Source organism: Tiliqua scincoides, chromosome 3 (genome assembly GCF_035046505.1).
Source record: "Tiliqua scincoides isolate rTilSci1 chromosome 3, rTilSci1.hap2, whole genome shotgun sequence".
NCBI lineage: Eukaryota > Metazoa > Chordata > Lepidosauria > Squamata > Scincidae > Tiliqua > Tiliqua scincoides.
Window position 1 is genome coordinate 209,674,113 of NC_089823.1, and position 27,575 is coordinate 209,701,687.

General features: G+C 43.1%; 1 protein-coding gene across 1 annotated transcript in view; it reads left to right on the top strand.

Moving 5' to 3' along the window:
• The window catches only part of GRK7 (G protein-coupled receptor kinase 7), a 40,420-nt gene extending 13,015 nt beyond the window's left edge, over positions 1-27,405 (top strand). The window contains exons 3-4 of the mRNA XM_066619747.1: positions 15,609-15,880; positions 27,081-27,405. Coding sequence (XP_066475844.1) covers positions 15,609-15,880; positions 27,081-27,405 — 597 coding nt within the window. The remainder of the gene's footprint in view (positions 1-15,608; positions 15,881-27,080) is intronic.
• The last annotated feature ends 170 nt before the right edge of the window (positions 27,406-27,575 follow it).

The window sequence follows — 27,575 nt, forward strand, 5'->3', positions numbered from 1 at the left end:
TATCAATTCAGCAGATGTTTTGATTTTATATTATTGTTATATTCAAGACCTCCAGCATCCAAAAATTCCCCCACAGGTTGCAGCGTAGCCTGTGCCAGGCATTTAGTCTGGATTGGGCTGTTTGTCACCAGCATAGGGAATATGAAATTGGTGGAAGTCTAATTACACAGGCCTCCAAAGACATCCTGAACCATCCACTCTAGGATAGAATTAGTAATTAGTTCTATGTATTCTGTTCTGTGTATTCTGTTATTTTGCCTTAAGAGGTTTCTTTCATCAGGTAAAGCAGCTTCAAGATTCAACAGAGAATCAGCAGGACTATGTGTTGTACCCTGTTTCTTTTCTAAAGGAGCTTCAGATTCCTTTTAGAACTTTAGAGGGAAAATTAGATTGAGAAAATGGCATGAAAGGAGAAGAATTAAATAAATTACAGTATAACAATTACAGTACAGCCTCATTATCCATGAGGGCTTCATTCATGAAAATGTCGCAAACAACAAATTCTGTGGATGCTGAAGTCAGTACCTGATGCTGCAATGACTTACTTGGAGGTTGCGCCAGGCCTGCAGTCTACTCCATGAGCCTCCCCAGCCTCCTCAGCAGGCCTCAAGAATGCAGGGGAGGCATCCATGGATGGTGGAATCCATGGGTGCCAAGTCCATGGATACCAAAGGCCCACTGTATCGCTAAAGCAGCCTAAATCAGTTCACTCCTGCAGCTGTTTTAAACTATGTTTACAAAATTTGATATCCAGATATCGATCTCTTCTCCCATCTCATGTCTGTTATGGCCCCGAGGTACTGTCCTGACCTATATTGTTCTACTGTTGATAACTGGAGAAGAGTGAGTTGTGTGAAGAGAGATGACAATAGAGATATCTCATTGTGAAATAGCTGCTTTCTGACTCTGCACATTATAAATTCATATGATGCAACTGTTCTGGTACAACAAATATTTTGTTTGTAAGTGCATGAACTATAACCAGATTCCTAAAACAACCCTGTGTCAACCATCATATGTGTTTAGCTTACTAACACTGCTGTTAAGCTAACATGCTTAAGTGGGCATAAGGGACCAGACCCAGGGCCGGATAACCTAGTAGCATATGCTATGATCCCTGCATTTTCAAGGGCCCCACTCTAAATGCTTGCAAGCTGTCTCTAGTGAAATTGGCATCTCATGATCTGGCAACTCTGTCGTTTGCATGTTGGAGATGCTGCATACTATGTAATCACTGCAGACCTAATTAATAACGGGATACAAATAAATAGTTTCATACAAATTTAATTTTACTGCAGGCACAATCCTCAGCAGGAGTGGCCAGTGCTAGCTGTCGCAAATGTGCCTGAAAGCATGTAGCAACAGTGGAAGAGTTTGAGGCACCAGTGGGAAGGCCTACACAGGACTGCTTGCACCTGCAGAAGACCAGCACATGCTGAAGCAGCTAAGCTATGCATGGGCTGGCAGAGGGGCAGGGGGAGGATAGGACAGGGACCAAGAGGGGATGTAATGGGTCGGGGGGGGAAGACCCCTTTTTAACATATGCTACAGGCCCTGCACTAGCTTAATCCAGCCCTGACCAGAGCTTTTCTGTTTTAGTAGCAAGATTTTAGAACACACCAAAACCACCTCCTGGCTGCATCTGTGTTCATCCTTCAGCTAGTTGGCAATCTTCAGTCTCAAAAGACTATGGTATCGCGCTCTGAATGGTGGTTCTGGAACAGCGTCTAGTGTGGCTGAAAAGGCCAATCTGGGAGTGACAATCCCTTCCACACTGGGAGCAAGTGCAGTCTGTCCCTGGTCTGTCTCCCTGGCTATGGGCCTTCCTTCTTTGCCTCTTTGCCTCAGACTGTTGGCCAAGTGTCTCTTCAAACTGGGAAAGGCCATGCTGCACAGCCTGCCTCCAAGCGGGCCGCTCAGAGGCCAGGGTTTCCCACTTGTTGAGGTCCATCCCTAAGGCCTTCAGATCCCTCTTGCAGATGTCCTTGTATCGCAGCTGTGGTCTACCTGTAGGGCGCTTTCCTTGCACGAGTTCTCCATAGAGGAGATCCTTTGGGATCCGGCCATCATCCATTCTCAAGACGCCATCCATTCTCTCATCCATTCTCAAGATGCCAACACAGGCGTCTGTTTCAGCAGTGCATACATGGTAGGGATTCCAGCACGTTCCAGGACTGTGTTGTTTGGAACTTTGTCCTGCCAGGTGATGCATTGAATATTTATTCCTTTGCGTGTTTGGGAGATCTTTTGCTGATTATTTATTTAAATGATTTATATCATGCCTTTAGGTTTAAAATTATGATCGAAGCAAGTTTTTAATTATTTATTGGCTGTGTTGATATTTAAAATAATTGCTTTGTATTTTTTGAAAGTTGTTAACTACTTCGAGAATTTTTTTTATTGGACAAAACTGGAAATAAGTAAGACTGACACATTTTGGTGCATAGCTCTGTCAGGGCCCAATCCTATCCAACTTTCCAGCACCAATGCAGCTGCAATACAGCACCAAGGTAAGGGAACAAATATTTCCTTACTTGAGGAGGCCTCTGTGACTGCCTTCCCACCACAGGATGCAGTGCACGCTCCATTGGCACAGCTGCACAGGCACTGGAAAATTGGATAGGATTGGGCCCTCATTCATTTACTGCATACATTTCTCACAGTTAAATTTAAAATATATTTATCTGAAACTTATGTATACTACTTTTCAGTTAGGCATTTTCCAGGTGGCCTATAAAAAAAAAATCAAAGAATACTATTAAACCAATTCCGAAAATATAAATCATAGTCCAAGCAGCTATAAAAATTAACTGCAAGAATAAATGTCATAAAAAATATCATTTTCATCTGGTGCCTGAAACTCTTATGAACAGGCACTGCGCATAGTCGTGCTACTATCAAGAAGGCCCAATCCCACATTATCACCTGCTCAGCCTCCAGGATCACCCAAAGAAGAACCTCTTGAAACCCAAAAATGAGACTCTCTAAATTATCTCAGGGCCCAATCTTATCCAAATTTCCAGCGCCGATGCAGGTGCAGTGCAGCTCTAAAGTAAGGGAACAAACATTCCCTTACCTTAAGGAGGCCTCTGTTATCCCCCACCCCATAGGATGCAGTGAATGCCCCATTGGCATGGTTGCACTAGGGCTGGAAAATTGGATAGGATTGGGCCCCCAGTCAATAGTTGGGCTCATACAGGAGAGGCTAATTCCTGAGATACACTACTACCAAGCAATCACTGACTTTATAAGGACTTAGAATTGTGCCTGGAAGTGCATAAGAAGCTAACATATCCAGCTTAAAAATTGCAAGATATGTTCCAATTCACTTATGCCAATAAACAACCCTGCTGTCTTATTTTGAAACAATTTAAATTTCCAAGTAATCTTCAAGACCTGTGCATTGCAAATAGTCTAACTGGGATATGACCAGGACATGGATAAGAGACCAGGCTTTCTTCTTCAGGAGGGATGACACTGTATGCCACCCCTACACAGTATCAAACGTGGCAAGTCATCCTGTGCTGTATCATATCTGACACTTTGTCATTCTTGACACTGAATGGCAGGGCCTAGGAGAAGGGGGGTAAATGGGGTAATTTGTACCTGGGCCCAGGGTCAGAAAGGGGGCCCAGGAACCAAAGGAAGGGGCCCAGAAAGTTCCTGGGATCTTACATTTTCCAATCTCACCCAGACTCCCAGCCTGTACGGGATGCACATGGTGGCAACTACTGCCAGAAGCTACACGCACCAGGCCCCGGAATGTATACATTCCTTAACACTGTCACATCTGGGAGGAAGCTGGCCTCCTCCAGGAGCTTTTGGCTTGTGGATCTGCTTACCGTGAAGGAGTGGATGGGAGCTCAGGGGCACAGCTGTGGGCTACAGCTGCTACAGAAGTGCTACCCACCCCCATTGTCCCCCACTCTGTTTCACCCCCTCCCTCTTTCACCCCAAAGAAACTTTGTACCCACTGATAGAATCCCTCTTGGAGGTGCTACTAAATGGTCATTGCGTCATAGTGCCACTGTTGATGCCAGCACAGTCAAACATTTCGTCATCACTGTTCAGAGTCTCTTATTGCCGCTAGAGCTTGCATCAGTGAGGAAGGAAGGAATCAGAAGAAGAATTTGCACCTTCTGTTCCTCAGGCTGCTTTTAGTATGAACAAAATCTGCCTTTGCACGTCCTTCATTTAATGGAGGTTTCTCACCTCGTGGTGAGAAACCTCTATAAAAATAATGAACAAGTAAACACGCAAGCAACAGAACTGCATCTTGCTTGCTTTTATGAGCTATATCTGGTAGGAAGCAAAGAACATCAAAGGTTTTTATCTTGGTTTTTTAAAACTACTCCCCTATTTATATAATTGTGCAGGTTCTAATTACAATGGGAGAATTTGCCAGTTACAGGAGAACAGGAAATTGTCACTACCTAAATTGCTGGTCAAAAACCAAACAAATTATTACCACATTGTTGTCACAAAAGGAAAGGCAAAGACAGACTAGATTTCTGCTACTCTCGAATACGGTCCCCGGCAAAGTAAGTCATACACAGAGGAAAGAAAACTTTGAAACCAAATGCATTGGACAGCTTCCTGTGGTCCAGTGTTACATTCCTCCAAGGTCTGTTAAGGCCACTACTGAAGGGAAAAACGAAACAGCTGGAATGGAGAACAAAGCAGTCAGCGGCACCCTGGGAAGGAAGGAAGGAAGGAGTGAACGCTACAAAACAGCTGATAGGGCTAAATTCAGCTTGTTCCCCCCCCCCCCAGTTCAACAGTTCTTGTGCCATGGCAAATAAAGGATGGATACACAGATTTCCATCTCTGTTTGGTTTACAAGACTCATTGCATTTGTTTTGTGAAGAGCTGTGGGAAAAGGTAGATATATCTAAATCACAGTTTCCCTGTGCTGATGGCACCCGGGAGAGTTGCATTGTGAACTCTCCCATTCCACCCCAGTTTTCTGTGCTTAAATAGCACGGTGCTTTAGCAATGACACTAGCAATACAAGACACTCAGCAGGGCACTTTTTTTTTTTCAACTCACAGAACAAATTTTAGTGTCTTGCCTTTCTGCAAAAACTGTACTGTGCTGAGGTGCTTCAGTTCCAGTAAATGCAGCCAACAGGACTTCGCGTAGGACTATGCTATAGAAAAACAAAATCATAGGAAAAAAGACCATGTATGTATGTTGTAAATATTTACATGCATCACTATTTTCAATTTTTAAAATTTCTGCTATATGTATGGCCAATTCTATGCTTGGGATCATTAGGAAGGGTATTGAGAACAAAACGCTAGTATTATAATACCGTTGTACAAATCTATGGTAAGGCCGCACCTGGAGTATTGTGTCCAGTTCTGGTCGCCGCATCTCAAAAAAGACATAGTGGAAATGGAAAAGGTGCAAAAGAGAGCGACTAAGATGATTACGGGGCTGGGGCAAACTTCCTTACGGCGTTTGGGCCTCTTCACCCTAGAAAAGAGACGCCTGAAGGGGGACATGATTGAGACATACAAAATTATGCAGGGGATGGACAGAGTGGATAGGGAGATGCTCTTTACACTCTCACATAATACCAGAACCAGGGGACATCCACTAAAATTGAGTGTTGGGCGGGTTAGGACAGACAAAAGAAAATATTTCTTTACTCAGCGTGTGGTCGGTCTGTGGAACTCCTTGCCACAGGATGTGGTGATGGCGTCTAGCCTAGACGCCTTTAAAAGGGGATTGGACAAGTTTCTGGAGGAAAAATTCATTATGGGGTACAAGCCATGATGTGTATGCGCAACCTCCTGATTTTAGAAATGGGTTATGTCAGAATGCCAGATGCAAGGGAGGGCACCAGGATGAGGTCTCTTGTTATCTGATGTGCTCCCTGGGGCATTTGGTGGGCGGCTGTGAGATACAGGAAGCTGGACTAGATGGCCCTATGGCCTGATCCAGTGGGGCTGTTCTTATGTTCTTATGTCCAAAGTACACTTGCTGAAAGATCCTGTCAATGGTTCAGCCATCTAACTCACTTTTGAAAAATTTTTGTAGGGAAAGAGTCAGAAAGCAGCGTCAAAACTTTCAACAGAGTGTGTCTTTGTAAGCTCAGATGTAAACACTTAAAGAAAACTAGTCATTTTGCTCAGTGCATCCATTCATGTGCATTGGATCAGACATGCAAGAGGTTCCTAGTTTCTGTCTCTTTGTCACACTTCAGTGCGTCCAAAAAACAGACCTGAGGATAGGTTTATAAAGATAGAAACTGGCTCAGTTCTTGTATATCCCACTGAGTTGTTTGGGACAACATAACTGGGTGGCAATCCAGAACACAGCTGTGGTGAGTGAAAAAGCCAATGTGCGATAGTTATTAGTACGTCAGACTAGGACCAGGGAGACAAGGATTCCAACTCCACTCAACTACATGACATACTGGATGACTAAGGGTGCAATCCTGACTGTGCCCTAGGCTGGTGCAAGTCCCTTGCACTGACCCAGGAGGATGTCGCAAACATGCCGTAAAGCATGTTTGCACCTCCTCAAGAGTCGGCTGGGATGGTGCAGGGACACGCAACAGCCCATGGAGGCTGCATCCATCTTCTGCACCAACTTGTGGAGGGTTGAGTCGGCCAAACTTGGCTGACGTAGGGGTCTGGGGAAGGTGGGGAGGAGGCGGGAGGGAGGTGTTCTGGGGCCGGGGAGGGTGGTCCCGGGGTGGGTTGGCAGGGAGCGGGAGGAGGAGCTGGAACCCACCTGTTATGCCAAATCCCAACCCTGTTCCCTGTGCAGTGCAGAGTGGCTTGAAGTCGCTCTGTTTTCCTTGAACCTGTGCCGCCTCCTGAGGTGGTGCAAATCCAAGAAGACTCACTGGGGCTGTGGTGGCTTACCCGAGTCTTCTGTCACGAAGTCTTCTGTGGAGTCTTCCTCCACCGTTGCTCAAGATGCCTACCCTGCCGCTTCATCATTCGAAGCTCTTCGGTAAACCAAGGAGCCACTTTGACTCTGCTGGGTGGGAGGCACCGCTCACAAGCAATCTCATCCACAGCCCTGGCCATCTCTGTGTTCCAGAGATCAACCAGAGCCTCAGATGAGTCACTGGCCTTAGCAGCAAGAAAATCCCCCAGAGCCCTCAGGAAACCATTCGGATCCATCAGTCTACGGGGGCAAACCAAACAATAAGGTCCTCTGCCTCTGCGGAGACAGGAGGCCGCAACAAGTCTAAACCTTACCAGGAAGTGATCTGTCCATGACAACGGAGTGATGTTGATCTCCTCCACATCCAGATCACCATCCCTTTGCCCAGACAAAAATACCAGGTCTAGCATGTGTCCAGCCTCATGGGTTGGGGTAGTCATTCCAGTCATTATCCAGTCATTCCTTCATGCTACAATGTCTATGCACATCATTTTGATGTGGGAAGGAATGTTGGTGCATCAGTTATTTTGCAGGGTGCCTGTGGCATTGAGGAGCTGGATAAAGAAAGTTGGTGACTTTCTGAAGTGGGTCACTTATCACATCATAACACCTTCCTTACCACTGAGGGGGTATCACAACACCCCAGTTTGAGAACCTCAGTCTTGAATGGGTGTATGTCACTGCCTTCACCGAGTCAGACTACTGCTCTATCATGCCCAGTATTGACTGACAGGTGGTGGTTTTCCAGCTTCTCAACTTAGGGCTCTTTCTCATCAAATGCTACTTTTTTGGTTGGGGATTGAATCTGGGGGCTTCTTATAAACATAATATATGCTTTACCACTGATCTCTGCTATGGTTTCTCCCCCAATGCTTTATCCCCTCATCTGTCACTCTCTACCTTCTACCATGTTACCATTCCACTTTTCCCTGCTGTTTCAAAACTGTTAATTCCTTATCTGCCCTCATTTTTTTAATTCAATCTATAACCTTTCTTTTCTCTTTTGACCCAGAGGGTAGAAATGTAACTGGCTTTAACTTACTCTTACTCTGGAAACAGTGGCTATGGTCTTAATACATGGTCTTGTAGCCATCCAAATCCCATTAACACTAATGAGACTTATGCAGTTTAAAGCGTATTGCCTCAACCTGTGAATGTGACCTCTCAGTGCTATCTCTGCCCCCTTAAGCTTCTACTATTTTGAGACAAAAGGTCTGTAATACGTTTGGACCATCTTTGGAATGTCAATTGGAATAGAGCTCCTGTGGTTGAATAATGGTCTTAAAATCACACAAGCAGACTATATATAAAGAATACTTTATACCTCTTTGGTATATAAAGGCAAGTCCCTACTGTTGTTTCTTCATCTGATTTTACTAGCACACTACTTCCCTTTCAAGGGAGGGCACCAGGATGAGGTCTCTTGTTATCTGGTGTGCTCCCTGGGGCATTTGGTGGGCCGCTGTGAGATACAGGAAGCTGGACTAGATGGGCCTATGGCCTGATCCAGTGGGGCCTTCTTATGTTCTTATACTTCTCTCAACTCCATAAATGTAGCTAAACTTTACCCTAAATATGTGATGCTTTGTGTTTGCTCAGATAACTGGCAGAAGGCAGAGATTTAGGCAGAGATTATGTTCTTATGTAGGCATGTAAACCCATTGGAGAAACTCTATTTTTTTGTTTCATTTGCCTTTCCTGAACTGCATTATTTTCCCTGAAAATACAGCTACTGAACTGAATATTGGTGGATTTCAGCTGCAGGTCAACTCATTCAATAGAATTTAAGTCTTCAATTTGTTAAAGATTCTAGACATGTTTGTTTTGGTCATCGTCTTGTTGCACAATATGTTTTAGCGGTTGGAGGCTCCATAAGGTTACTGTACAAGTGCGCATTACTCCAAGTTGCAATGCATCGAGGGTTTAAAATATAATGGGAATGAAGATGATATGGCACTTAAAGGGTTAAAATCTCAAGAGAGAGAGAGAGAGAGAGAGAGAGAGAGTGTGTATTGTGAGAATACATGATTCACATATTTAAATTTGACAAAAGTGTGACATATTTTGAAATGGCTACCCAAATGTTCAGAACTGAATTCAGAGGTCTTAAAACCTGCAATATTTGACCTAAATGTTTTTGAACATTTCTGTAGCAAGCCTATGGACAATAGATATTTTTCTTCTTTCTTGCTTGTACAGAATATAGAGCCTGGAAGCCCAATCTTAAAATTGTTTAGAGCAGTGTTTCTCAAACTGTGGGGTTGGGATCCACTAGGTGGGTCACAAGCCAATTTCAGGTGGGTCCCCATTCATTTCAACATTTTATTTTTGAGATATTAGACTTGATGCTACCATGGTGTGTAACTACATTTGGGGAAATGTCACAGATCTGTACTTGAAGTACATAGTACAGGCTACTATCTGTACATAGTACAGGCTACTATGAAGATGCTTTTAACAATGATAGTCCATGGGACTTTCTCCTGGGTAAGTGTGGGTAGGACTGCAGCCTCAGACAAGGCTGAGCTAGATGGACCAATGATCTGACTCAGTAGAAAACCAATTCCTATGTTTCTAAGATGCCACATGGCTTCCTGTGCTTGCTACAATAGATGGATAATTACCCCTCTGAAAGTGCAATGCAACAATATTCTTTGCAGTCTGTATTGAACCTTGAGTGAATCTGTGCTTGTACCAAAATCTCCTTCCCTTACGTTAAGGGGATTTAGTGTCTGTCAAGGGGTGTGGGTGGGGGGAAGGGCCTATCCTTTTTTTCCCCCTTTATGAATCTATGCAGTGTATAAAGTGTATGAATCTATGCATGTATAAAGAGGAGTTACAAAGTATAGTGTATGTCTCAATATGACTGACAGAACGTATATCTGATGGGATGAAATTATTTGCCTTCCCTTCTTCATTTCAGAGCGAGAGCAAAGTTTACCTTAATTCAGGGCCAGCCCATCCATGAAGCCAACTGAGGCTGTTGCCTCAGAGAGCATGTTAGTGGGGTCCATTTGCCCTATCATCTCTGCTTCTTCTTCCTAGTCTAGAAAAGGAAGAAAGAGGTTAAAAAAGGAGGTGCTCTGACACACCACTCTCCTCCAGACTTTTTCTTCCATTCCATCTCCCTCTTCCTTTTTCAATCTAGGGGGTGGGAGCAGCAAAGTCTAGTACTATGGCCTCCAGAATGCAGCCCATGGTGTGTCCAATGATTGCGCCTGGGTAAAATGGTGCTGATGCCTTACTGTTCTGAAGTGACCCATTTTCACACCATGAATCTGCAGAGCTTTGCGCCAGGGAGACGATTCTGCTGCCGATCACCTCAGAAGGCTCTGTGCCCTGATTTCCTGGAAGAATCATCTCCCTGGTGTGAGACTCTGCAAATTCACAATGTGAAAATGAGTTGCTTCATGCTGAAACTGTAAGGCTTTTGCACCACTGTGCCAGAACACGATTGTTGAGTGCACCAGATCCAGCTCACGGGCTTCAGTTTGAGGCCCATGGTCTACATGACCAGGGATAGGGGAGCAATATTTGGCATTCCACATCAGGGGTCAAAAGGTCTTGGAATGGCCCTGCTTTTGTCACATGGTTTTGATGATTTCACATTGTTAGAGATGCCTGATTGCAATCCCACATAGCCTTTTTCATCATGGTTTACTTTTCCATGATGTTGGCAGGTTTCCTTCCCTACCTTCCCCCAACACATGCTGATTTCAGTCTTTTCTGCTTGGTTCCCATAAGATTTGATCTAATATTCATATGGTAATGTGTCATGGGGTGAGGGGAGGGAAATGGACAGATATCTCCTGAGGGAACAGCCTCATTCTCTAAACTTTAGAGATAACAGGCCCTCTGCAGTACCCTCAGTGTCAACTGGCTGCCTGTTTCTTGTATGCAGAAATAATTTCTAGGGTTTTGTTCTGTCCCTGGCTTGCTGACGTGTGGCCCAGACCATCACATTACTTTATAAGAAAGTGCCATACTCATGGTGTCGACATGTTAAGGCAGAAAAGGGCAGAACTATGGACTGAAAGCTTCCATTCTGCTCCTGTTTCCCAATACCTGTCAATGCTAGGCCATGACATCACTTCTGGTGGGTCCTGACAGATTCTCATTCTAAAAAGTGGGTCCTGGTGCTAAATGTGTGAGAACCACTATTCTAGCCGATCTGAACCTTCACCTTAATATATTGCGCTAACATTCTATTAATACCATCTTTAACAGTTGGCATGTTCTTTACGTCTGTCTTCTCTCAGAGGATTGAATGTGCAGTTGTTTATTCTGGCCCATTGGCTGAGGGGGGAGGAATGTGTTCAGACCCACATGAGTGGTGTAAAGCAGATTAATATTGACAGAAAGCTGGTTAAGAACTACCTAACTGTTCTGAATAAGTTCAAGTCATCCTAATTGGGTGAACTGCATCCTAGGGATATTAAAAGGACTTGCTGAAGTATTCTCAGAACCTCTGTCAATTACACAGGCCAACACACATTTTGCTTCCTTAAACGTTACACCAATTCCTGGGTATATTTGGGGTGCTGATTCCAAAAATGGTATCTGTTTTGCCCTATCACGTCTAGTTCTGGAGATATAGTATAGCCTCATTAGTGAATGGTTCAAGCAGCTTCCTCATGGGAAAGCCTACACCATGGCTTCCTCATGGGGAAGCTACTTGAACCATTCACTAATGAGGCTATACTATATCTCCAAAACTAGATGTGAGAAGGCAAAACGGATGCCATTTTTGGAATTGGCACCCCAAATTCATATCAAACCACCATAAATTTTGGAAGAAACTTTTCTGACTCTCAATTTTGTAGGCCTGTGTTATCTTTAAGAAATACTGGAAAACAGGGTGTCACAAGATGGGTGACAGGCTCATGTTGTTCAGATCAGTGTTTCTCAAACTGTGGGTCAGGACTCACTAGGTGGGTCCCCATTCATTTCAATATTTTATTTTTAATATTTTACACTTGAGGTTACTATGGTATGTGACTGCATTTGGGGAAATGGATTGCAGCCTAGGATTATTAAAAAATTTTCCTGCTTGATGATGTCACTTCTGGTCATGACATCACTTCTGGTGAGTCCTGACAGATTCTCATTTTAAAAAGTGGGACCCGGTGCTAAAAGTTTGAGAACCACTGGTCCAGATCTTTAAAAAGGGGGGAAATGAGGAAATTACAGATGTGTCAGTCTAACCTCAGGACCAGGAAAGACATTAGAACAGATTATAAAACAATCAGTCTGTACATACCTAGACATCAATGCAGTGATTAGCAGAATCCAAAATGATTTGTCAAAAATAAATCCTGCCAACCAATTTTATCTCTTTCTGATTGGTTATTAGCCTCGTGCAGGGGTGCCCAAACCCCAGCCCTGGGGCCACTTGCGGCCCTCGTGGGCTCCCAATCCGTCCCTCAGGAAGGCCCCAGTCTCCAATGAGCCTCTGGCCCTCTGGAGATTTGCTGGAGCCCACGCTAGCCTGATGCAACTGCTCTCAGCGTGATGGCCAGCTGTTCGACTTCTTGCGTGAACTGTGGGACAAGGGCTCCCTCCACTGCTTGCTGTTTCACATCTGTGATGCAGCAGTGGCAGCAAAGGAAAGGCTAGCCTTGCTTTATGCAAGGCCTTTTATAGGCCTTGAGCTATTGCAAGACCTTCATTCATTCATATAAGTTCCATCTCTAATACGTATATTCATTTATGTAAATTTATTCAAATTTGAAATGTAAATTAATTCTTTTTTTCCCCGGCCCCCAACACAGTGACAGAGAGATGATATGACCCTCCTGCCAAAAAGTTTGGACACCCCTGGCCTAGTGGATGGAGGGAAAGCAGACACTGTAATTTATCTTGATTTCAAGACAAAGTTCTTCCCCATAACATCTTGATCAGTGAGCTAGTAAAATATGAGGTAGATAATACAGCCATCAGATGGATTCATAATTGGTTGGAAAACAGTACCTAGAGAGTGCTCATCGATGGCTCCTCATCAACCTAGAGGTAAATTTCAAGTGGAATACCCCAGAATTGTGTCTTGGACCCTGTTCTCTTCAATATCTTGGTCTGTGTCTTAGATAAAGAAGTAAAGGGAATTCACATAAAATCTGCTGATGACACAGCATTACCTAATGCTGCTGAAGATAGTAGAATTATCAGGTGGACTTTGATAGAATGAAATACCAATCTGAAGCTAACACAATGACGTTCAGCAGAGACCAATGCAAGGCTTTGCACATAAGGGGAAAAAAATTAAATGCGCAGGTATAGAATGGGTGATACCTGGCTTGGGAGTACAATGTGTGAAAGGGATCCCACCATCCCTTTCACACATTGATTAATGTGTAATCACATTTGTAATTGATTCCATTTGGTAATTGATTCCATTGCTAAACTGCTCTTATCATTAAGAAATTCTTCCTGGTATTTTACCAAAATCCCCTATCCTGCAGCATAAACCCTTAAGATCTGGGCTGCAGAGAACATGTGAAAGCCTTTCAGGTATTTGAAAAGTACTGTCATGGCCTGCCTGAGCCTTCTTCACTCCAGGGAAAACATACTGAGTTCCCTCAACCTTTCCACATAGAATTTGTTTCCCAGAGTCCTGATTGTCTTCATTGCTTTTCTCTGAACCTGTTCCAGTGTGGTTGCATCCTTCTTAAACTGAGACAGATTTCTATATGGGATCTGACCAGTGTGGAGTAAAGTGGAACCACTACTTTTTGTGATTTGGGAACTATAGTTCCATTATTGCAACTTAATATCATATTAGTCTTCTTTGCAGCTGAAGGAGTACACCAGATACCTCTGTAACCTTGTGGTACTCTAGTTCAGTGTTCAACCTTTTTTATTCCCATAAGTTGCCACAATCCCACAACTGAGGCTTCGCGACCCCATTGGGGTCCCGACCCCAGGTTGAAGAACACTGCTTTAGGAGATACACATGTACATGAATTCTGCAATATTGCTGCAAGTCAGCAAGATACAGGCCAATTGGTTTGTGACAGTAATAGCACAGCTCAAGTTAGGAGCCAAGTACTCTCTACTTGGTCACCAGAAATGAATGAAAACAAAGTAATTTAATATCCATTGCCGAGATGTGAATTGCACAGACTGGATTGTACAGTATGCTCTAAAGTATTGAGGGGGAGGGACTATGGCTTATAGCCACAGCAGTTCTCAAACTTTTCAATATCAGGAGCCCTTTATGCTCCTAAATTGAGTCTTGGGGAGCCCCACTGGTGCATGTGTGAAGTCTTGGGGAGCCCCGGAGTGCTGGCTGATGTGTGGAATAGTGCAGCACTGAGCAGATGACAGCCACTTATGGTATGCTTATGGAGCCCCAAATGGGACTTGGAAGCCCCCAGGCTCCTAGGAGCCCATTTTGAAAAACACTGGTATAGCAGTACTTCTTCATATGCAGAAAATCTCTGCATATGAATCCTTGGTGTTTCTAGGAGCCAGTGGCCTCATGCAATACAGGTGGAGCCTCCATATTTGCGGATTCTGTATTTGTGGATCTGGCTCAATGACCGGATCTATGGAGGCAACTGGAGCTGCACTCCATTTGCCTCTGGAGGACTTTCTGAAGCCTGCAGTGACTGCATGCATCTGTGTGCAGCCTCTGTGGGCTTCAGAATGGTCATTTCGTAAAAAAAATGAACTTTGGGTTTCCAGAGGGAAACTGGAAGTGATGTTCTTTGCCCATATAAGACATTCTGAGGCCCAGGGAAGTTTTCTGGTTCCCTCCAGAGGCTTCCCCGGGGCTCAGAATGCCTTATATGGGCAAAAAGTCACGATTTTGCTCTGGAAACTTTTTTTTTTGGCCAAAATGGCCATTCTGAAGCCTGCAGAGGCCACAGGCGGAAAGTTCTCCAGAGTTGACAGGAGCGCAGATCTGGTTGTCTTCTAAGAGTTTAAAGGGGCCAAAATAGTGATTTCATTATCCGCAGTTTTCAGTATCCACAGGGGGTCCAAGAATGGGCCACCCACAGATACCGAGGCTCCACCTGTATAAGGAAACCTCCTATATTCCTATGTGGTCATCATGACTACTTCCTGTCTTCAAAATTTACCACTATGCCACCTGGTCACAGCTCGCGCTGGATTAGTTATGCTGTCAGTAATATGAATCTCAATACACACAACCTGAAGCAAACCAAAGCAAACAAAAATAATCCTAGGTGGTGAAAATTGTGCTATTAGAAATGAAACAATATAAAACCAGTATTAGTTGGCTTCACCTACTGTTGGCTGCTCTAACAGCCCCGCTGGGCACCAGCTGGCACTGTTAGATTGAGAAAGTTTGAGATTTTTAAGGCTGCCCATTAAGCTCATAGCTGATGACTGAATATATAGGAATGTATTAAATCAATACATTTTTGCAGAATCTCCTGATACTATAAATATCTCATCTGTAAGAGTGACACATATATTCCCGAAATGAAAGGGATGTGTGTGTTTTTTTAACAAATAGACTCAATTTTCTGAAGCAAAAATAATACATAAACATATCCAGATTAATTTGTCAAGATTGTACTAAAATATATTTCTGTCACAGTATTGTTTGCAACTTCTCAGACTGCAGATGAAATGCAATCAAAGGATTAATTTGATAAATCAGGGAATCTACTTTTTTTTCTAATTCACTGTCATTAGGACTGTTGTGTGATTAAGCTGTTTTATGATCATTGCAGGCTGGAACAAATGGCTACATGGCTCCTGAAATCCTAACTGAAGACAGTTATACCTACCCTGTGGACTGGTTTGCTATGGGATGCAGTATTTATGAGATGATTGCTGGTCGAACGCCATTCAAGGATTTCAAAGAGAAAGTCAATAAAGATGAGGTTAAAAAAAGAACCATAGAAAATGAAGTGAAGTTTGAGCACGCTAACTTTGATGACCCCTCAAAAGAGATCTGCAAACTGTTCTTGGCTAAGAAACCACAAGATCGGTTGGGAAGCAGGTATGTATTTTACATTCCTTTAATAATGATGAAGCTCATCAACAATGCCACATTTTGTTTTTTAAAGGGCAATTGCCATGAAGCCCCAAACATGCTCACTCAGAAGTCCCTCTAATGGTATTAACTTTCCAGGAAGCTTCTTTAGGGTTACACTTTAAGTCTAAAAGTTTTACTTGGTTTTACTTTACTTTACTTGGTTACTGTGGTTTTACTTGGCAGTCAAAGAGATGTACCCTGTTGTGTGAGTGCATGTGTGACAGTGGCAAAGGCCTTATAAGGCCTCCAGAGAATGTGAAAATGTTACTTCTGGTTTCCCCAAGAAACCAGAAGTGACATTTTCATGCCCTCTCAGACAACCTCTGGAAATAGAGGCAGTGGTGGCCTGAAGGGCAGCATGACTGGGGTGGTGCTGTCATGGTCACTGCCACCACCCCAGTCATGCTATCCGGGGTCACTTGCACCTGGCCCCCCCCCCCCAGGAACACCACTGATGTATGACCATTGTTGATGTGGGCTAGAAAGTAGAAGAGCTATCTTAAATTGATTATACTATTGTCCTCTCCTCACTTTCTCAAGTGGTGAAAAGTTCTGGCAACAGTCCTATAAGGAGGGTGGCTTGTGTTGGCAGGGGAATTCCAGACTCTGGGTGCTCCTCCACTGCAAAACTGCCCTGACACTAAGAATAATGCTTAATCCACTTTTCTGAATTATGTTCATTGAGGAAACAAAAGCGGGAGTTAGATCATTGATCCTTCAACTGTAGTTCTGTCTATGCTAAATGGTGGTTGTTGGAAGGGATTGATCCTGGACTCTCTGCATGAAAAGCAGGTATTGTAGCATTGACCTATGACCCCTCCACCACAGAGTGGAGTAGGGATGTAGCATGGGTCCAGCTTAGCTCCACATTCACAATAGCTTTCCAGATATTCTAACACAATGCAATACATATTTTGGTACCTTAAAAGTTAGACGTATCCTTGGATATATTTGGGGCAGTGGTTCAAAAAATTGTATCAGTTTTGCCCTATCAGTTCTAGCCTTGGAGATATGGAATAGCCACCTTATATGCCAATACAACTGGTCCTCTGCACACCAGCATCTAAGATGGGCATGCCAAATCTCCAGAACTAGAGTTGATATGGCATTTAACTATTTTAAATCCATTTTGACTCCAAAAAACTTTCCTTTGATTGCAACGAATAATTGAAATTTAGTACAAATACCGCCATGTCAGGCAAGACCCTGTAATTATTGAAAGTCATGGTTCCACGAAATTTTTTGGTTTAATAAATTGTTGTTTTTGTCTTTTAAATTGGTTTGTGCTATAATAGCATAATACCTGTGCTTTGCAAAGGTATTCGCAAATGTAAAGGAAAACAAATTAAGAAAAAGAGTATGTAGTTTGAATAAAGGGAAGCATGTTGATGCAGAAAAACAAAGTGAAATTTGAAGAAGAAATAACAAAGAGAAGATTGCAGTAAAAATAAATCATAAAAATACCTACAACCTTTGGTTTTCTACTTAAGGACCTCTTTGTAGACCACATTGGTAGTTCTCGTCTCAGGTGCTAGGATCACCAGGCTGCTGGGTGAGCTTAACCTGGAGCAAGCCATGTAGAACTGCCCAAGTGAGAAGCAGTCCTCCCTCAAATCAATCCCTGCCACCTTCAGCGATTGCCCTGGGACTTGTTGATTGTCATAGCAAAGCAGACCTTCAGGTGGAACTGCAGCCTCTTGAACTTGAAGGGGTACTCTGATGGTATGAGTGGTATATGTGGTATGAACACCAAACCGCCACCAGCACAGCTGGTAAACACTGTAATTGAGCCAGTGCCCCTCCCTAACTCTCCTCTCACTGGAATACAGGGATAAGCTGAGCAGGGGCTGGTGATAGCACAAGTTCTCAGGAGAAAGTCTTGTCAAAATCTTGGGGTAACAGAACTTCACATTGAGCCAGAAATACACTTCATTTTACTGTTCAGAGTAAACACTAAAATGAATGTTATTTTTCTGTTACTTTACTGTTATTTTTACAATTTCACTGTTTTTTACTGTTTTTTGTTTTTACTGTTTTACTGTTTTTTGTTTACTGTTGTTACTGTTTTTTACTGTTTTTTTTTACTGTTTTACTATTTTACTGTGTTTTTTTTTTACTGTTTTACTGTTACTACCCCTTACCATACCGACTTTAAAAGTGTTAAGTTAAAGGGCTAATCTCGTCTCAGTTTAAAAGGGAATCGGACAAATTTCTGGAGGAAAAGTCCATCACAGGTTACAAGCCATGATGTGTTGTGCAATCTCCTGATTTTAGAAGTGCATTACCTCAGAATGCCAGATGCAAGGGCGGGCACCAGGATGCAGGTCTCTTGTCTTGTGTGCTCCCGGGGACATTTGGTGGGCCACTGTGAGATACAGGAAGCTGGACTAGATGGGCCTATGGCCTGATCCAGCAGGACTATTCTTATGCTCAGTTGCCTTGTAGGCCACAGGCCTTTCTCAGGTAATAGCACAGGGGGAAAGCCAGCCAGGTCTAAGTAATAGGAAGTGTTCTATAATTCACCCCCAAATTTAGATTTGCCCCTTTAGGGGTTGATAAAGGTGAAATTCTAAATTATATTTTTAAGCATTTATATGGGTAACCTTTGTAAGCCCATTTTAGAAATGGGCTACGTCAGAATGCCAGATGCAAGGGAGGGCACCAGGATGCAGGTCATGTCTTGTGTGCTCCCTGAGACATTTGGTGGGCCACTGTGAGATACAGGAAGCTGGACTAGATGGGCCTATGGCCTGATTCAGAGGGGCTGTTCTTATGTCTACACCTGCTTAAGCAGTCAGCAATGCTGCAGCCTCGGGTGATTTCCCAGACTGTTCATTGGACCCCTGTGTGGATCTGTATGCTGATCCAGTCAATATTAGCCTGATGCTGCTGCAATGAAGCTAAACTTGGGTATTCCCTCAAGGGTATGTATTATAAATACTGCATTAGTACACCATTTGCTGTTATTAGGAAGTTTAACAGAAGGGCTGGAGACTTGTTAGCACACCCTGCAGGGTATCACAAATGATTACACAGTGTGGGGGAGGGTAGTGGTTTACAACACATTTGCAAGTGATTTAATGTTTCCAAGGTTACCGCAGTGATGGGTATGTGACTTTTTGATCTCATGAATCTTTGGTCCAGTGGGAATAATGCAATAGCCTCATAGCAATTTGACAGACCGAATGTCCAAAATAGACAACCTCACACAATGATATATAGTCCCAGCTGGATCAACCTGTCCTATTTCAGTGGGGAATTCTCATATGCCCGGAGGATGTGATTCCTCCTTTTCACAGTATGAGGAAGCTCAACAGATTATAGCACTGAGTGAAAACTGTGTTTTATTAAGATGCAAAAGAGTGACGCAAGTTGTTGTTTTTTTGCCCCAGTTCTGTCAATTAAAGAGGAAGGCAAGCTTTCCAGTTTTGTTGGTTCTGGGCTGCACATTGTAGAAGCAGATAGCTGGAAATACATAATATAAATCCTTTTACCACTTCAGCTATATTGCTGATTTAACCATGTGCTGACACCATAAGTTACCACACTTGTGATGTGCTCCAGTGTGGTGACTACAAGGTAATGAAGACCACGCTCCTGAACATAGTGGCTTATTGAACTGAATTGGGCTTCCTTCTGAGTAGGACAGCTGAGAGCCTAATCACACTTACATAGGTGTAAGCTCCATTGAACATAGCAGGGCTGACTCCCAAGCAAACTATGGACTTTTAGGAGCACCTGGCTCCCCTGCTGCTTTGACTCCTGTGACATTAAAAGAATTCTAGCTACAGAAGGAAGGAAATGAAAGTGCACCATCCAGGCAACTGCCATTCCATACCTACCAACAAAAAGCATCTCAAGTAGAAGCGCATCTAACTGTGTCTTGCTTTGGCACCTGGAATATAGTTTAAATTAAATTTTCAAATGTTGTAAGCGGCTATGAGGACACTTGATTAAAAAGTGGAATATAAATCTAGCAAATAAAAGAAATAGATTTTATTTTATAGGAGAAGGTCCCATTCAGCATACTAGGACTAGCTTCTGAGTAAATACTCTGTAAATGGCTGTTTGGGGGATCTAACCCAGCTATGAATCTTACTTTCAAGATGCGCATTTACAAACACTGTGGAAACTTCCTCCTAGCACAAGGATTCAGTTTGAAAAATCAAAGCTGATTTTCATGCTTTTAACTATTATGTGCTAGGTAAATTTGCACATAGCCTAGGCTTCCCCATCCCTTTGCCTTCTGCTTGAATGACTTGTTAGACTTAAGAATGTTATAATGTTATAATGGCATAATGTTTTACAAAAAAAAGTATTACCAATATTATAAGATGTATGATGGCAGTAAGAAGTAGCACAGGTTGGGCACCCCTTAGCCTGAATTCCGAAATATGGAATATTCCAAAATGTGGAACTTTTTTGAGCACTAAAATCACTTTTTTTTTTCTTTCTTGCCTTAAAAAAGTCACAAACTATGTTTTATGCACAAAATTATTTTTAAAACTGTATAAAATTGCCTTCAGACTATGTGCATAAGGGGTGTATGAAACAAATTTTGTGTTTAGATTTGTGCTCCATCCCCAAGAGCTTTCTTTAGGTATATGCAAGAATTCTGAAATATGGAAAAATCTGATATCCAAAACACTTCTGGTCCCAAGCACTTTGGATAAGGAATGCCCAATCTGTATTGCCTATTACTGTGTTTCTAAGGACCAAACTAGACATGGGTGCAAACTTATGCTGTTGAGACAAGGTTCCAGCTGAAAGTGCCTCTTTTTTTTAAACTAATAACAGCTGCATTTGGGGGAGGGGGGAGGAGGATGGCTTCAACCAGATCAAGATGTATGGGAGGATTCACCCTTCCTGGTGCACCATTTTCAAGTGAAATATCTCCTTTCTGATACAGTAGTTTCCTCAGATCTCTGCTTTAGAAACAAATCTACATGTTCTCCGTAACCAGCATGGCAACACACTATAAACCAATCCTGCAGGCAACATCAAACAGGACACAGTTCCTTTGCTTTACCTGTTAATAACTATTGTATGCTAAAACCTTTCACCTTGTCCTTTATATCCTGTTATACAACCCTTTTCCGCCCATCCTTTGTTTTACTTATGGAAAAACTGTTCTGATGACTCAGCGGATCTACAAAGGGATGGAGAGATGTCTGAATGTGTCCCAATTACTGGTCCTGTACCATTCTGCTCTCACAGGCTGAATGTTATATTAACCTCTGAGGAATCAGTGAGTTGCCATGCAACTGTTATTTGTGCAGATGTTTTTCATGCTGCTGTTTATATTCCAAAATATGCTGCCCTTGCATTCTTTGATAGTCGTGATCCTTTCGTGCAACTGCAAAGTGGCTTCTACTCCCTGCCCCATCCCCCTTCCATCATGTAGCAACACAAATGGTGTTATCTCTCAAATGCTACAAGTGGTGTTGCAGAGACAAAGCACAAGGACACAGTGGAACAAAAAACTGGCGGCGGGGGGGGGGGGGAGATACCAGTCTAAAGCACAGATAACTAGTCTTCCCTTAGAAACCTGGAACTACTGGAAATGCAGAGGTTTGTGTCTAGTGGTATTGGTGGTTGTTTTATTACAGTTGGAAATGTATAAAATATTAGAAATATTACAAGCAAAAGTGAAGCCATCCATTGTGTACTAGATGTAGCAGAATGCTTGTTGGCGCCTATGATACTAGAGATATTATTCAAGAACAGTTCACCCTTATGTAAAGATTAGCTAAAGATTCTGCTAAGGTCATGGAGACCTTATCTCTTTAAGTATATGTTGCATAAGTTAAAAGCTTCTTCCAGGCAGCTGTAATTTGCACCACCTGATCCGTTAGAAATACTCTGCTGTTTTGTGTTCAGGAGTCAGCATTTTTTTTTTAAAAAAAAGCCCGGCTCAGAAGAGAAGTCACTACAGTATTTCATCACCTATGCCCAACCACGATTTTATGTAACCATCTTCTGCATTACTGTCATGCAAAGCCACTAAGGACAAATAAACAAGAGGAAATACAGGTGGAGCCTATTTATCCGCATTAGTTCCGTTCCATGACTCGGGCAATTAACAAAAAACTCGTTGTGCTAAATTCCATAGAATTACACAAATACACTGCAGCCTGACACTTCCGGATGGAAGGAAACTAAGGCAGCTGTTATCAATCCCCTTCCCTCCACTCCGTACTCAGCCCTCCCCGTTGCTAGCTGCCCAGCTTCTTTCACATGGGATGCTAATCTTTTAAGAGTCCAGCCCTATGTGTTTCTACTCAGAAGTAAGCCCCATTGTAGTCAATGGGGCTTACTTCTAGGAAAGTGTGGAGAGGATTGTAGGCTAAATCTCATGCTTTGCTTGGTGGGAAGGCTTGCTTGTGTCGGTGATTGCCTGCACCATCTCAATGGGTAGTGATGGGGCAGGGAAGAGGGTGGATCAGGCCCAGGAAGGGGGTGGGTTAGGTGCCAGCAGCACCAGCTGAATCCTGACCCCTTTCCTGGGCCTGATCCACCTTCAAAAGTCAACATGGACTTGCACTCCTTACCCTAAGGAGACCTCAACATGCCAAAACTCCACCACAAGATTCAGCAGTTGCCACATTGGTGCCACTACATCACTATGTGGGAAGTTACAGTGGATTGGGCTTTTTAATTCAACTGTAAAGAGCTGTACTTGCACCAGCTCTTTAGCTGGTGCACGTACAAGGAGAGAAAGGGATCGTGCTGGCTGCTATAGAGGGGATAGCATCTGATGCAAGTCACCCACACTGGATGCCACCCCCCCCTGCCTCTGCCACATCCCACCCACTCCCCATTCTGCCTTTCCTTTTCTTCTTTTGTTGCTGGGCACTCCGTTTGCTGTTGCCTTTGGCCACGCTCCACCCTCTGCTGTGGCACTCCAGAAACACACGACTCTGCATGCTTTCAGGAAGCTGTTCAGAATGGCTGTAAAGCACAACCTGCCACTGGAATGCTAATTCGGGCAGCAGGCCAGGGGTGGGGAGCTAGAATTGGGCCGAAAATGGCATAACTCCTTAATGTTTCATCTTAAACTCCTCACAGGATATTCATTGTCCTGAGTTTCAGGATACGGGGGTAAAAAAGTTAATGATGTTAGTTTTAATATACAGATTTAATATGATCAGAAGAATCACACGTTGAATGGGATATGGCTATCTAAAAGTTGGTTTTTCCTAAAGCTCCTGTTTCAGGAAGATAGTGTTCCCATGGCTTCACTGCTATAAAATAACATCAGAGTTGGAAGGAATTATGAAAAGGCTGTGATGGGAGGGAGAGAGGGTCAGAAATATTTCAAGATTCTTTTTTTTTTTAATATTCACCAAAAAAATTTTGAATAATGGTATAAGCAAGTCTTATCATTAATCTGGTACATTGTGGGTTCTGTTTGGCCTGAATTTTAATAATTGTGACACTTCTTACTAAGCAGCAACAACAAAAGAAACATCAACAGAGTTAGAACTTATGTAAGACCAGGCAGCATACAGACTATGAGCTGGGTTTATGTAAACATATTGGTGAATTCACAGACCAGATTAATCCACACCAAGAAGAACTTCTTCACTGACCCTACACTGGAGTACCCATTGTCCCAAGATCTGCTTTTTAAAATTCTGGCTATACACCCCTACTGTTTGATAAGGATGGCTTATGGCTCTGTAGCCTCTGGCGACTTTTGTCCATGCAAAAGAAAACCTGGAGGTGGTGCTAAAACGTCACTTTCTAAGCAGGGAGTAGGTTATTCATTTCAAAATTGTGTCCCCGGCCACCAGTAGCAAGCAGAGTGGAGTGTCCAAACTAGAAGGTTTGTGAAAAGTGCATGGAAGAGGCACTAAAAATGCCAAGATTACACAGGTTATGTAGTTGTTCTTATTATGGGGATGAAAACTTAATGTTTCGTGACAGAAAGCTGCATGATTTCTTATTTTAACTTTATTGTACAGGAGTATATCTCTAGAAAATCATGTTTGATATTATTGCATTGCATGCTTTGCTGTATGTTTTGTTACATTTGGTCTGAGTGAAATCTGATAGTCTTGGGTAATAAAAACAGCGACAACAACAAAAATCACTTGGCAGACATAAGTTCTACCCTTTTCCTTTTGTTGTGAGAACTTGGTCCCTAAACATTTAGTTGCCAGGGCCACTTTATTCAGTCTTGCTCTTATGAGGGGCTGGACTGGGTCAATTACAGAAAACAATACATACATTTTGTACATAACTCTAAGAGCTTTACACAATAGGAGAAAAAAATTGTAATATATGCAGCTTTCATGTCTGTTTCTCAATTCAGCAGTTGCTTTATCCAACAGGAGAAAGGTGTGTGGTGACAAGCAAGGATGGGAGGACAAAAGGAGGAGTGGGGGAGCTGCATGTAATTATAATGCCACTGGGCTTGGTGGGAAGGTCAAAGGGCCCAATTCTATCCAACTTTTCAGCACTAATGTAGCCATGTACTGGATCCTGCAGTGGCAGGGTTGGGGGTGAGGCAGTCACAGAGGCCCCCTCAAGATAAAGGAATGTTTGTTCCCTTACATCGGGGCTGCATTGTAGATGCTTTGACCCTGGACAGTTGGATAGGATTGGGCCAAAAATGTGTTGGTGAGCTCCTTTATATATATAAAGAATTCTGAGAAGAAAAATCCTATGAACAAGTTCTTCACACATTTTGATCACCTGATCTCATTACAAACTTGCCTTACAATGTCCTAATAAGGAGACAATTTGCTGCTCAGTAGCTACACTAAGCAGATCAGAGAGTCTTACAATTTAGCAATGTGGACTAAACGCTATTTGAGATCAGGGAATTATCTGACAGGACCTGCTGTAGTTCTGCCTTTAAGACTGTGGGGTCCCTGTAGGCCAACTGCGAACCCTGTAGAAATTGCTCTTCTGAGCTCCTTGAAGGAAGAGTAGGACAGAACAGATACAACAAAATAAAAGAAATGCCACTGGCATTTGGTCCTTGCATTTTGCATTCCATTGTTTAATTTTTATTTATGTTATTAAAATATTTATCCCATTTTTCTGTCCCAGAGCTCAGAACCACCAGAGCAGCTTGGAGCAGCATTAATATTCCCTGTGAATATATTGTATTGTTTTTAGGGCTGGTTACCAGACTTTTTTTCTTCCCCGTTATCTTAATAATTTTCATTCTTGTTTGAATAATGCAGCATATCTGGAGTTTGATATTAAGACTCCATTCATGCTTATATTTTCACAATTAAGTGAAACCTAGTAACTTAGGGCCCAATCCTATCCAACTTTCCAGCACTGGTGCAGCCACAATGCAGCCCCAAGATAAGAGAACAAATGTTCCAATGCCTTGAGGAGGTCTCTGTGAATCCCCACCACAGGATGTAGTGCATGCCCCCACTGGCGTTGCTAGGAGGGTGCGGGGGCATGGGCTGCACCGGGTGACGCGCCAGGGGGATGGGCTAACATCATGGGGTTAGGAGCTACCGCGTCATGCCATACACCTTTGGATGCGGAATGGCCAGAGGCCTGCAGTGCAAGAAACGGAACTGAAATAGCTCCTTTTCTTCAAAAGTTATGGCCAAAAAACCGGAAAGAAAAAATGCATGGAGCCCTATGGAAAGTGAAAGTTAGCCGTATCACGTGTTTACTTGCGAATAGGTGAACTCGCCTTAGTGCATCGGAAAGGGCAGGCTGAGAGGAATTCAAGGACACCAGAATGGTTCCGATCCAATGAAAGCAGCCCCCAAAACACCTGAGAAGGAAGTTCCTCCTGCAGTCTATTGAGCTCTATGGAAAGCAAACTCAGCCACATGGTCGCGTTTACTCTTGAGTAGGCAGACCTGCCTTGCCTTTCGGTCAGGCCAGCAAAGGGGAATGTGATGCCACCAGAAGGGTCTCGATCCGATGGAGCTGGAGCGCAACAAATGCTCCAGAAGGCTGCCCCCCCCCCCACTAAGAAGGACAAAAAAAGAGGCTTCAACTGGTAAGGGGAAGTTTTCTATTTTGCACTTGCAAAGCCAGGTGGGTCTTTATCTTGATGTGCCTGAAACAGAAGAACTTTAAACTGGGCACTGGGGAGGGCTGGAAATCTCACTGATTCTTTTTTTTTGGGGGGGGGGGTTGTTATTGCAGGCAGGCTACAGAGTAAGCTCCATTGACCACTATGGGACTTACTTCTGAGTAGATATGCATAGAATTGGGCTCACAGGTTGCAATTCTACCCACACTTTCCTGAGAGTAAGCCCCACTGACCACTGTGGGACTTACTTCTGAGTAGACATGCATAGGATTGGGCTCACAGGCTGCAATCCTACCCATACTTTCCTGAGAGTAAGCCCCATTGACTACTATGGGACTTACTTCAGAGTAGATTCACTTGGTGGAACAGGACTGGCTCCCCCTTATTTAATTATTTCTTTTGTTTTAATTTAATTATTTATAATTATTTATTTTAATTTGCTTGATGATGTCACTTCTGGCCATGACATCACTTCCAATGGGTCCTGGACAGATTGTCATTCTAAAAAGTGGGTCCTGGTGCTAAAAGTTTAGCAATAAGTGCTGCAATAAGGTGTTAGTAAGTTGACACAGGGGTGTGTGTGTGTGACTCTACAAGTTTTCAAAATCACTAAAATCAGAATTTGGAGGAATAATCCCATCATGTTATATTTCAATTAATGCATAATTTCACGCAGAATGCAATGAAGCAAACCACATTGAAATATCTGTGCTCTAACAAAAGGTACAGCCAAAAAACCAGTGGGGGTCGGGCGATGGTACATCATCACGCCCACCACCTGGGGCATTGCTCCGCCCACTGCATGGGGTGATGCGAAGGCCTCCCACACCAGGTGACGCAAATCCTAGTGACACCACTGCATGCCCCATTGGCACAGCTGCACCAGCACTGGAAAATTGGATAGCATTTGGCCCTTACTTTGGACTTACTTCCAAGTAAACATGCTTAGGAGAAATGTTTCAGCCTTGTTCATAAAGTGGAAAAGCCTCCTGTCCTCAAGGAAGACATAAAATCAAGTCCATCTGTTTGAATTGATCTCTTTAGTTCTAGAACTGAGTTTCCGTATAACAGTGTATGGTTGAATTTAGATTTGTAATTCAAGCTTGGCTTTATCTTGCTTGACAATCCCTTGTCTTGTTGCAGGAGCAATGATGATGACCCCAGGAAACACGCTTTCTTCAAGTCAATAAATTTCTGTAGGCTGGATGCAGGCCTTGTAGATCCTCCATTTGTGCCAGATCCATCTGTTGTCTATGCCAAAGACGTTGCAGACATTGCTGACTTCTCTGAAGTTCGGGGGATTGAGTTTGATGACAAAGACAAGAAATTCTTCAAGAAATTTGCAACAGGTGCTATCCCTATCCCTTGGCAGGAAGAAGTTATTGAAACAGGACTGTTTGATGAACTGAATGATCCTAACAGAGTAGTTGGAGGAGATTCAAAGTCTGGTGTGTGTTTATTATTGTAAATATTACATCAAGAACATAAAAGGTAGGAGTGTACCATTCAACCTTTCATTGTTTCAGAGACTCTAAAGTGTTTAGCAAGAACTCATTGTCACCATAAAGGCAAGTTGAATAAACTGTTCTCCTCCATGTGGGTCTTGTACTGGACACTTGTGTGAAGAACAAGAATCAG